General features: G+C 35.9%; 1 protein-coding gene across 1 annotated transcript in view; it reads right to left on the reverse strand.

Annotated features, from left to right (window-relative positions):
• LOC117972790 (transmembrane protein 135-like) overlaps positions 1-3,425 on the reverse strand; it is a 104,435-nt gene extending 101,010 nt beyond the window's left edge. The window contains exon 1 of the mRNA XM_059028503.1: positions 3,248-3,425. Within this exon, the coding sequence (XP_058884486.1) occupies positions 3,248-3,388 (141 nt within the window). The 5' untranslated portion in view covers positions 3,389-3,425. The remainder of the gene's footprint in view (positions 1-3,247) is intronic.
• Positions 3,426-13,668: the final 10,243 nt, after the last annotated feature.

A 13,668-nucleotide genomic window follows, 5' to 3' on the forward strand; every position in this document is an offset into this window, starting at 1 on the left:
GGGTGTTTTGTGGGATTGATTTGTTTTAAAAACCTATAAATGTTCCAGTTTCATTTCATTAAGAAGCTAGGCTGTTCACTCATCCATCAGACACGGTGTTCAGAAGATATAGGCTAATCCTTGCAAGTACAGCTAACTGAATTATATGTACATTCTCTATGGAAATTAAACACACTTTCTTCATAAAAAGGCTGGTATAAAGAAAGTGTGATCTTCAAATAAGGTTTCTACTGTCAAGTATTGAAACATTTTATTTATAACAATTTCATCATGACATATCAATAGCCAGAAACATCTAAAAATAGATTGAAAGAAATCCTGGGATGAACTGCAGAAATGTTATAAACAAAAGGTTTTTTCAATTAAAAAAAAAAACCTGGATTCCACCCCAACTCAATGAAATATATCTGGCCTTGTCAGCTGGGATATATTTTTCTGCTCAGCAACAGGTCATTTTTCAAAGCCAGGATGAATAATTACAGCACAAGCATCCAAAACGGCACATGAATTAACAGCAGCCTAAAAATATAGCTACATGAGTAATCTATGTTGTTATCATTCTGCATGATTACAGACTACTTCACAGGTTGGTCAGTTGCATGCAAATGGATGACTGCGAGCAGTGATGGTGAAAATGTTTTTCAATTTGGGACCCGCTTTAAAGCGACGTTGGTCTGGCACAACGTCACTTTTTCGGGAAAAAAAAAGAAAAATATCTACATCTGAATCTTATTTATAAACTGGAAATGCAACAAGTAAAAAGACTAAGATATATGAAGTCATGAAGATGGGGGAACTGAATCTGTTTAGGGCTAGACTAGAAGAATGTTTTGGGGAAGACATGTTTGACATTAAGGGGCTGATGTAAGGATAGGCGCAGTGCAAACAATTGAACCCAAACAAAAAAAACGTCAGAGTAAGTGTAGCAAAGCCCTCTTTGCACACGGAAAAGAAAAGGTTTTCTGAGCAGGAGCTGAGAATCCTTACGGCTGAGGTCACTCAGCATGAAACTTATTTGGAAAAGCCACAGTCAACATCAGTTATGGTACCAGTGAGGCCAATATGGTCCTCTAACAGAGAAAGTCAATGCTGTCGGAGGTACCAGGAGGACAGTCAACCAGGTGAAGAAAAGGTGACAGGACCTGCAGCGGCGAACAAAAGCGAAACTCGCAATGCAGCAGGAGGGCTGCCATCCACATCACAGCTCACACACCGCTGGAGAGGCAAGCGGAGAGGACAATCCATCCCAAACAAAGTGACCCCGGGTTTGAATATGCAAGGTCTTTTTCGTCTTGCCCTTCTCCTCCAAAAGGTTTTCCTGCCTGTCCTCAATAAGAGCCATGCGTCGCCACATCAGGAAGTGAACCACAGCAGCCACCCTGAAGCCAATGACAGGTCTCTGAAGGTGTGTGGTTTTTATACAGCTCTTTATTACTCGCTTCTACAATGGTTTGCACCTTGTCAGGGGAGATGCAAAGTTTTTGGAGGGTCATATGGGTGTTTTGCAGCCGGAAATCACTTTGCCTGTATCCTAACGTTGTCCCCTAAATCTGATTCTGTGCCCAGGTATCTTTAAACAATTTATGATGGCTTGCACAAGCTACCTGTTTCATAGATTTACTTAAAAAGCAATGGGACTGTATTAAAAACTTTATTCATATTGGATAATCGACTCCCGTGCTACAGTGAAAAAATTGCAACAAAAGATTGGACCAGTATTGTGTGACACAGTAAGTACAAGAATGTGTGTTCAGACATAATCTCAAAAACCTATGCTAAATGTATACACCAAGTTTCATCAAAATTGGGTATTTGGACAAACACCTCCTAAATTTTATAATTTTGTGGGCCTTTATATATATATTTAAAAAAAGTAAGTTTGACATATCTAGTTAACACAATGTGTTCCAGCTTCAGGCTTTTTTTTCTGTTAAGATGTAATAAAACCAATTTTATTTCCAAGTTGTTTTGAAAAACAAAGTGTGTTCACATGATGCAGTTTTGTTGCAAATGCTGATAAACTAGATTAGGCTTTTGTCATGTAAATACCGTTAGAGGTGTTTATACTGGCAGCCTCCATCTTCCCTTGAGGTCATAAAATAAACAATCATACATAAAATAACAATATTTTATCTATTCGACTCTCTAGTAAAACATGAATAAAATATATTCAGGCAGGATGTATGTCTGATAGTATATCAGCTTGAAACAAAGAAAGAAATTATTTCAGTATACTAAACGCCACAAATATTGCTTCACTGCATTTATCTAAGGTTCATTTGGGGTGAATGTGATGAAATTATTTTAAAAATGTTATTTATGTTACATATAGAAGGAGTCTCAGACCTAAAATGTACTGTAGTATGTCTTTGTTCATCCTGGACAAGTCTATATAGCACAGTAATAGGGTTATTTACCTAATATGTAATAACTGGTTTGGAGGTCAAGAGACTGGATTAATGCCGGTAAGCAGTACAGTATTACACAAATGCCTGACAAATGTTAGGATTCAGCAAGTGGTTTAGGTTTTAGATACAATTTTAGATTCTGAAATCCTTATTTCTGTGACAAATAAATACACTTTTACGGCACCATCAAAACACTTGACCTGAGGAACACGAAATTGTTACCAAATCAAAATGTCGGTATGCAGATACTATTGGCAGGTATACTTGTTTGTGTACCATGAACAGGTTAGAAGAATATATAAAAAAAATAAACACAACAGAACGCATTCCCATCTGCTCATGATCAGAGTAATTACTGTCATATTGTAAATAATATATATCTGACAGCAATTGTAATAACTAAAATTACTGAATTTGCCACTAGTAGTACAGTTGTGTCAGTCACGACTAATTCAACTGTCATTACAGACCACTGCCGTTCATTTTGCAAGAAAATGCAAGCTCAGCAAGGTAACAATTACAACCTGACACGTAAAAATTAAAGTTGCTCAGCAGATATCGACAAAGTTACTGTAAACATAATATATGCGAGAGCCTGAAACGTTTAATTCCCAGCGAAACACAACCTTCTATTTTTTTATGAATTGCTCTTCAAACAAAAAGGTTTCTTTCACTTTCGCATAAACTGCCTGCAATGCATTATACATTTTCATTCACAAAGCAGGCCTTATTTATTGCTGAAGAAGTACAGTGGGTGCATTGCTGAACCGAGCTATTCAAACTACTGCCATGCAAACTGCATCGTTTAAAGAATTTAACTCACAAGATATTTAACTTACGAGATATAAAGGTGCGTAGATTTTAAAGGACACCTCAAGGGCTCCGGCGGTAACTTGGAGTGTTGAAAGGGTACAGGAAGGAGTCCAGGTATGCCCAATTTCGTAGCAGTTGTGCGGAATAGATTTGCTGAAGGCAGCCATGTTGCATTGGAATCAGCAGGCAACAGAGTAGTGATCACGCGACCAGCTCTGCTGGGAAGCCAATACAGGGGAAAGGTCGCGGTCAGGGTTACTACAGGACAAGATTTGTAGGCAGATCTTGTACAACCACACGGCTGTCTGCTGCATCGTACGATTTTTGTGTCCCAGCCCCCCTTGTATGAGCCAAAGAACAAGGACGCATATTGCTTGTAGTGAGGAAAACTGCTAACAAAAGGTACAAATACATCAACATAAAGGGGAAACGCATGGTTTTCAATTACGTGAAATTGCATATGTAACTGATGCAGATCTAGAGAGAGACTAGTCCATACTAGTCCATACTGTAAGCTACTTTATTTTTGTAATACGTCACCACAAATGACAGACACACAAGTTTCTACTGGCATAATACAGCCCAAATGTCATCTTAATTTAATAGGCCTACCATGAGGACTGAATGGAACACAACATCAAAAATAAAACATTCTTAAATAATAGCATTTATAACGTGTGAACAAGTAATTTGAAGCGAATACATACAAGCCTTTTTACTTTTGTAAAAAATAAATATGTACAAATTTGAAAAAAGAAAACTGCTGTGTACCAAAAGGAACAAAATCAAAATATAAAAGGGTAATGTAGGTACACAAAAATGTGAATAATATTTTAAAAATCAATTATATCAGGATGTTTTGGTTTTCTCAATGATTCCAACTAGTGTACCTACATTACCTTTTATGGTGCATTCTTTATGAGAGCTATTTATATCAATAATTACAGAATAGTGATGAGATGTTTGCTGACCCTGCAGACAAGGACCTAGATCAATAAAAATGATGGCATCACCACAGCCATTATAAAGTATAAATGATGGTCCTGTTGTTTAACTATTTCTGTTGGAGGAATTTACTGTGATGATAACATCACTAAAGCAAATGTGACAGACTAAAAAGTCTCAGGCAAACACACACACACACACACACACACTATATATATATATATATATATATATATATATATATATATATATATACACACACACACACACACACACACACACAATCATGAACAATAATTATTTAAGGGCCTGTCTTAATCCAATGTGCCTTCTAAGAACACCACAAGAAGTGGGTACAATAATACTTTTGTAGGCTTGCTGTATGCTTGAATGCACAGTAACTGTAACTTAGCCCTAGGACACCAGTGAAGATAAATACATATTTGTAAATATATAACCATATGCTGCCATTTTCATTTACAGTGACATTTTGCACAAAATAAAGGTTAAAGTTTACTGTTAAATCAAATGTACCAATACTGGTATAGGTTGTAGTTTAAATACTTTACATCTATTTGAGATCCAAATGGTGTTTGTGGAAAAAATCCTGAAGGCCAAGGTGGTATGGTTGTATTTCTTAGCAGACGCCCTTATCCAGGGCAACTTACAATTGTTACAAGATATCACATTATTTTACATACAATTACCCATTTATACAGTTGGGTTTTTATTGGAGCAATCTAGGTAAAGTACCTTGCTCAAGGGTACAACAGCAGTATCCCCCACTGGGGATTGAACCCACAACCCTCCGGTCAAGAGGGCAGAGCCCTAACCACTACTCCACACTGCTGCCCGACTGAAGGTGGTGGTACTTTTTTAATGTCTGGTGAGGCATTATGTTTTGTATTTGGACACAGTTATCTATTTTCAATGGGAAACTGCAGGCCCAGACGCCATTCGGATGAGACATAAAACTGAGGTCATATTGTAAATGACTCTGCAGCAGCAGTTGTGATGCATAGTTCACCCCCAAGAGTCTGCAGGTCGCTTTGGATAAAAGCGTCTGCTAAATGACTAATTAATAATAATAATTAATGTTGAGGAGATCAAGCAACACATTGATTTTACCCTTTTCTAACTGCCATGGTCCATACCTTACATTTATACAGAATAATACATGTCCCCATTTTGACCTGAGAAGCTAAATGCTACAATTGTCAGTCCATTCACCTACTGGCCAACTTTTGGACAATTTGGGTAGATCCTGAAGTCTCACCCCCATGCCCTACAACCCAGGAGAATGGACAACACATGCAACTTTCCTAAATAACCAGGAATGTATCAATATTACCCAGATGCCTCACTGCCCCCCTCCCCCCCATTCCACCCTTGCAGCTACTCTTATTTTTTGTGAACAATTATTTTTATTAATTTTCTCTTTCTTTTCCCCACCCCTTGGGAAGAGGGAAATGTGAGCGACAGTACAGACCAAAAAATATCACAGCAATACAGAAATACAACATAATATCAAGACAAAAACAAGAATATTACAAGATACAATAAACTATTGAAACTAAAATATCAAGGAAAAAATATTCCTTAATTAATTGAATGAAAGTTGTCGTAGGAGGAAATGCCATAATATGCACTTGATATTAAACAACTGTGCCAATTTGTAGCCAACCTGTAGATCTTTCCAAAAGAATGATATCATGCAAATAGTCCAACCAGACAGAACAAAAGGAGATAGACGGCTCCACCCAACCCTTCAGGATAGTTCTCTTGGCTGCCGCCATCCCTGCTAAGAAGAGCCTCCTAGATTGTAATGGCAATGCTAGCTGAGAGTAGCTACTCCTTTATAAAGCCAAACGTCCTCCAACAAAATATAAGCAGCTCAAATGTAACATGAACAATCAATGTCCTCTTTCTCATTCGCTGAAGCTGAAGCAGTATGTTATGAAGCTGCCTTTGTGATTTTCTAGGGCACTACCATTAGTTTTCAGAATGTGTGAATAAGTTTGTTCCTTCTGCCTACATTTTTTACACAATTAGAAAAGCCAAACTAGATTTACAATAATGTAGAGTGCATGCTGCAAAATAGCAAGTAAACTTGCTGCATCATAAATTACATGGCTAGTGAATTGCAGGCCTAAGATACTGTCAATCTAAGTAGTCATTAACAACACATTTGTGAATAAGCTATAAGACCAATCTAAATGTAAATCAGTTCAGTACAAAAGAAGGTATCAGCCTGTTATTTTAGCATGTCAATAGTAAGCATTAGTACAAACTACCCCAATAAGTGAATCACAATTGAGAGCTTAATGGTCTAAACTGGTCGTAAATTCAGTGAGCGAGGTAGTAAAAAGGGGCCTGTTGTATTTGGATGCTCAGCTTAATGTTAGCAACCAACTCCAGGATGTTGATATTGAAAAGGATATTTCTGAGTATGTTTTCTGGTATTTCAACTAGTTCTATGAGATAGCACATGTGTGGACGCTGTTTGCTGATTAGTATCTCGACAAAGTTGCTTAGGTATAGAGCCACCTTAAATCTGACATCAACCTGTTTTGTACTTTCTCTTAGCAGAAATATTTCATGTTAAAGGGCTTTTTTTTAAGATTAAATTTTCTTTTTTTAAGTATTTATTAATTAAGCAGCTAGGTTACACAGTATTTTAAATGTCATATTTACCCCCAAAATCCAGTTATATTTCACTTGTGAGACTAGACCAGTGCCTAAACCAAAGCCTTTTGTGCAGAAAGTATACCTCTGCATACACTTGATAATGCAAATCCTAAAGGGAGGATGGTTTACAGTTCTGGAGAAGCATGAACCCCAATTTGCAGCTCTTGCAGTTGTTCCCCTGCGGTGCTTAACCTGCCAACAGTGTAAATGCAGAACAATCCTTCTAATCTTGTAATACCAAAACCACAGCTGTGTTTAAATAGACATGAATGAAAAGGATACTGTCAAACTCTCAATTTACAATATATATATATATAATAAAAAAAAAAAAATTCAGTGCTCATATTTTTTTTTTTTTTTTTTTGTACATCGGACAAGGTATACATGTTAAAATTAAAAGGTAAGCATATTCCTGTTATGGTTGTTTTTTAAAGGGTACTGTTAAAAAAAATTATAATCTATGTTTACTTTTGACGAGAAGCGTGTGTTAAAAGAAAACACATTACATACATGTTAAATACATTAAATATATGTTTACTTTGCACAACGACTAAAATATTACAGTATATTACATATATATGTATGAAAAATCTACAACTGTTCTACAATTGCCTGTTGCAGCAGGGCATAGACTGTCTATGTATCACGCATGCAGATAGTCTCCCACTGTCAGAATGCCACAGCAATAGCAGAGATCAGTCAGTATCTCCCATATATACATTGTTCATTTAAAAATAAAAAAGGATTGTAAGGTAATTCTGAAAAAATACCTGTGATTCAGCCTCCACCTTGGGACCTATTGCTTTGGGTTTTGTTATGGACACAGTCCAATTTACTTGCATATAGCAAAACAGGCAACCCTACTCCAGACTGGATTGCTGGTGAAGCACATCTCAGACTTCATTCACAATTGCTAACAGATCCACAGGTGGAATGTGTCATCATAGACTTTGCTGTCTGAAAAAGGTAACATTTATACATTCATATTCTTATATGTACTCAGCGCTCCAGATAAGGTTTTTGGTCACTGAGTAATTTACTCTCCAGTTTAGACACTAATAATATTACAGTCCAGGAAGTTGCTGCTCTCTATGTAGTTAGAGACTAACACTAGGCTGGTATAGTTTGTATAGTTGTTTCTTGTAAATCTTTCTTTCTCAGTCTCTTGTGCTCTCCCTTTCCAACTCGACAGACCCCGCTCCCTTTTTTTTCTTTTTATTTAAAACCTGTACTTATTGGTCACATGTTTGATTAGCTGTCCTGGCATTCTCTAGCTAGCACATGCATGCAGTATATTCACAATGGAACAACAATGGACCTTTTGAGATGCCAGAAAACAATAAAGTACATGAAGTGAGCTCACACTGTGAGAAATAAAAAAGATTTCTATAGTCATTTTAAGTTTCTTAAAGTGTTGATTCATATTTTCCACATTTATGTCTTCTGTCGGTATATTTTCCTAAATATTTATATTTAGGAAAATATAATATTTGTTGCCTGTTTATTATCATATAATATCTGCTCTCATATGATCCTTTTTGTTTCTTTTTAGATCATTATTTGCCATCCTTACTAATTATTCCAGCAAAAATGGCTTCTGAAATTACTTGCACAAGTTTCAGTGCACAGTGCTTCAGCCATTAACTTTAGCTAACATGCTTCCCCACCTCACTTCCCCACAGTCAGCCATGAGGAGTCCTTTGAGATGGAGTTTTGGCTGAAGGTTTTTGAGCACTGCAAATAATGATCTATAGAGAAACAATTGTGGAACATCCTACTGAACACACACAATGTAATAAAACAGTTATAAAGCAAATATCACAAAATGTAGATGATATAATGTATCCTTTTAATAAAATACAGCTCAAGTCTCTCTCATACAAATACCGCCAATTTGAACCCGTGACCTACTCATGGTATTTATGTTCTGTAGCTAAAATGGTTCCATTATCATACAAGTTGAGAAAACTTCTGTAATGTCATTATTTCCTACAGTATGTAGGACTGCTGATTGTAGAAACATATGGAAAATGAATCTGACCCCAGATAATGCAATCTGGCCCTGCTGGATTGATGTGATCAACTCCATATGGAAGTTCTGTCTGGCCTTCAATAAACCTTCCAATCAACTGCTACCATTATCGCTATCTGGAAGGCTCTGCAGAAAGACCACAGGGTGGATTGTGGTGGATTGTGGCTGGTAGACAAGCCTGTCTATCAAAGTGACCGTGTTTCACTCCCCCAATAAAAGCTCCATTGTCTAACTGCATCCTGATTAAGCGGATCTGTCAGACTGTGCATAGCAAATAAGACATGTCATGTTAACAGCCCATCACGTTTTAACTTGCTCATCATCTGGTTTCAATTTGAGTCAACACAGGCCGGGCATAAAACAATCTGACAAGTAGCCCTTTTAAAATGAACAACAACAAAAAGAAGGAAAGAAGGAAAGTAGCATTTTGGCTGGTACAGAATCTATGGAAAATTGTTTCTGTGAGCTTAAGGAGGGAAGACATAACTTCAGTAAACAAGAAGCCGCTTACAAAGGTCTTTCTGGGATTTAACTTTTCCTGTTCATTTAAAAAAAACTCCTGTGATATGACAACAGGAAATTACACCAAAACTTTAGGGACTGTAAAATGTTTACTTCATTTTTAATGTTAACTGCATTTTCATACTGGATTCAGTAAAAGCCCATCTCCAAGCCTTATTTGGTTTCTTTATATATATATGCTTCACCATTGCTTAATAGCTACAGTATAATACTTGGCTGGCTATCCGTATCCAACAAGCGTCTATGTCGGTGAGTGGATTTGATTTGTTTGAAGTACTGGGACTCAAAAGTATGCTTCCAGCAATCATTCTTTGTGATCCGAAGGGTATTGTGATATTAAAACTTGTCAGATAAAAATTGTTCCCTGAATTGTACAATATAATTTTAAAATGTAAACGTTTACTTACATTCTTCATATCTTTACACCTATTGATATTTTAGGTTGCCCAACAAATATTATTTATAACTACTTTCTACATTTAGAAAGAATTGCCTAGTAAGAATGGACAGGTAGAAATGATAGTTAATCATGTGTAGGATCATTGTTTATTGTAAAAGAGATCTTCTGCAGTTTGAGCCTGAGTTCTGTGTGAAAGGAAATCTCTTATTAAACACAAAAATTGATATTAAATATATATATATATATATATATATATATATATATATATATATATATATATATATATATATATATGTACATATATATGTTTTACCATTAGAGTAGTGCTGTATGTTCTATGTAAGTATATGATTTAGTAGAATCGTGGCGTATCTGTAATTGTAATTGGGTGGTTTCTTAAAAGTGATTTATAATACATTTATATTTTATAATTAATTGAGCCTACATTTAAGAGATATGTTAATGATTACATTAGGTCTTCCTGTTTATACTATGTGTATGTTAACACAGCACTCTGTAATCCACAAATTCCTTTTGAGACAAAATTCATACAGAGGGTGTAACTCTTCACAGGGCGTTAAAGATGTAAGGAACAACAGTGTTAAGTCTATCAAAGCTTTACTGATTGAGTAAAGAGCACAAGGCTTTATTTTTCTTTCTTCTTTTAATGCTGTAAAGTGTATTTTTAACATGCAACCTTTTTCACATCGTTTGATCTCGACATGCTTCAGAATGCTGATCAACTGTACTTTTTTGACAGTCTGCCACCTCAGAAAGCCATGTTTAAATAATCTCAAATCCATGGAATGAAACTTATTTTATTTTCAGTTGTGATTTCTTATATATATATATATATATATATATATATATATATATATATATATATATGTGTGTGTGTGTGTGTGTGTGTGATTCTGTTTTCTGTTTCAATGTAAAGGTTTTACCCAATTGACATTCTGTCACCCCTCCATTCACAATTAAGGTGTAATGTTGTGAATTTAATCATCCATTTTGCTTCTTTTAATTAATTTTAATACCATATTCACTCCTCTCTCTGTCAGTTTCTCAAGATGAATTTTCAATGTGTATTGCAGCACTGCATAGTCTGAACATGTCCACTAACAAGGCAGCAGAGGAAAGCTGTTAGGTGTGTATAGGAACCTCCACAGCACTTAGAAACAGAGTGTTGAAACCACATAGCTATCTTTTACACATTGCTACTCGACCCTGACCTGCAAGGATTGACCTCTCTTGGAGGTGTGAGTAAAATCTACCCTCTTTTTGTCTTCCACTCTGGGTGTGTAAGCAAAGTCTGTGGCTAAACATTATGATAGTATTGAAATGTGGCCAACTGTTCACTAAGGACTAAGCTGAGTACCCACTGCGACCTAAGCTAATAATGTTTAAAGGCTCACCTTAAAAAAATATGAGGAAGATCACACAAGTTGGCTTACACAGGATTTAATACGCAGTGAATTCTGCAAATAAACCTTATGGTAGTTCCATCAAAGCTGAAACAACTTCCGTAGTAAATATTTCATTTGTGTCTATCTCTTGTAGGCAAAATTCCTGTTTTATAGACTGTTGTTCTTGTAGTGATGACAAACATTTAAAGGCAATTTTCTTACTGCTTATTAGCATTGTCAGTATTATCACTGCCCCCCCTTAATCTTTAAAAAAAAAAAATAGCTACAAAATGTATATATTTTTTTCAGAACCACTCTATAAATGTGTAAACAATGGACTAATTTTCCTAGATTTTACTTCTTGTGTCGGACTGACTCATGATCTATCGGTGGGGCTTTTTCCACATCATGGAAATTGCCCAAGATCAATCTGTATGTGCAATAAGGAATTGTAGGCTTTTGTTACAGTGTGATACTGGATAAAAGGCTATACACTCCCAACACCCCCAGTTAAAGTAAAAAGAACAGCAGTTTCATTAAAATGTCACTTTATTTATTCAATGAAAACAAGCATTCTTGGAATTACTTAGATAAAGCTTCTGAATAGGTCCCAGTGCTCTGATGTTGGTTTACAATATAACTGATCAAGATTTTCCAAGATTCTTGCTAGAAATCTCTGTTCTCCTACTCCTTTGTGGATAAATAACACGTTGCTCAACCAATGAAACATTCAAAGGTAATCCAGTGGGAATAAGGTTTTTTTAAAAAAAAAAAAAAAAAAAAAAAAAAAGGACACACCATAACATTACAGGGAGTTTTTCCAGCTCTTGGAAAACCACAAAAGTGTATTGTTTTATTTATTTGTCTAACGCTATCTTCCAGATAGACAGCTCTGGATTCAGTTCATAGAAAATCTAAGAAGTAATTGGATTGTGTTTCACTTTTTGAAACCCAACTCACAGCAATGTCTTTCACAAAACAGTTCTAGCCGGCACAAAATCACAAATCTGCTCTTTTATAAATTATAGCATCGATAAAATAAACAAACTGTAATTGTAGACCAGCATTTCGAATGCACACAAATGGAGTTCATCCATAAACCATTTGCTTTAACACTGGGTTTTGGAATTTATATCTGATAGCAAGCCATACAAACGTGAGTCTCATCTGTTATTAGGGTCAGTTTGCAGAACTTAAGGACAACCCTTTAAGAACAGTTTACACAAGACAATAATTGCCAGAAGACAAACTGAAATTGGTGACACAGAAATGCCAAGTTTAAAATACTTATCAAAATTGCTAGCATCCTTGGCCTAAGAGTCAGGGGTCTAACTAAGGAGCAATATTGCTGGCAATTTTTACATCATTTTGATCACTCCACTATGGTGGCACCCTTTAATAGGCAACCATGCCAGGAATAATTGCTGGTAAGTATTGCCTAGTTACAGAATTTTTAAAAGCAAGTTATTTTCACTTAGTCCTTAATTTTCAAAAATAACTTTAAGTGGTCAGATATTTACACTGTTGGAAAAGCATAGTAAACCTCAAAACTGTATACTGCATCGGCAGTAAATAAAGAGGGTCACATACTTCTGTTATCTGTCTATAAGAGAGGTCTCTAATGAAGTAAAGAGTGTCAGTAAATAAAGACAGCAGCTGTTTATATTCACAGTAGTCCAGAATGCCTGATTGCAGTGAGTTTGAAAGAAGGCATTACTAACGAAAGCAAAGGAATTCATTGTATGTGATCTTCAGTTGTTTGTTGGAGTTAAAACAAATAAAAACAAGCATGTGAAATAAAAATTTAAAAAAATGTAACAGCACAATCTATTTTTAGGAAGCACATCACGAGTCATTCAGATGAGCTGAGCCATGTATTGTGATAGAGTGGTGTATATACAACTAGAACAGATAGCTGTTAGCCAGTCATAAAATCATAACTTTGTCAAAATACATACCCATAACAAAACGGAATGTGAATGCAGGTAGCCAGCAATATAACTGCAGGTCTGTGCTGAGTGTATTGCCATTTATTTAGGAATACCCCCTTCCTTTTAATAATATGGTCACCATTGCTTCTTCAATAAGCTGCCCTTAAGTTCTGCACCCCATAAAAGTTCTAATCTAACCCCTCATCCGTGCTAATGGAAAAGCAGCATCCTCATAAGCCCTTTACGCCATCTAAGTAATTTGCTACAAAAAACAAAAACTCTTACACGGATCTCGGCGTATTGTATACTTTCGTTTACACTGCAATATTTTGCCATTGTCTGGATTTCAGCTCTCATAAAAAGATGAGTTAATTTTGCTCAAATCTCCCCAAGTGCTTTTGCAGTAACAGATGCAACAATACAACAATGCCTCTGTTATGGGGCAGCAGTGTGGAGTAGTGGTTAGGGCTCTGGACTCTTGTATAAATGGGTAATTGTATGTTAAAAAAAAAAGATATCTGTA

Source organism: Acipenser ruthenus, chromosome 8, assembly GCF_902713425.1.
Source record: "Acipenser ruthenus chromosome 8, fAciRut3.2 maternal haplotype, whole genome shotgun sequence".
Classification (NCBI taxonomy): Eukaryota; Metazoa; Chordata; class Actinopteri; order Acipenseriformes; family Acipenseridae; genus Acipenser; species Acipenser ruthenus.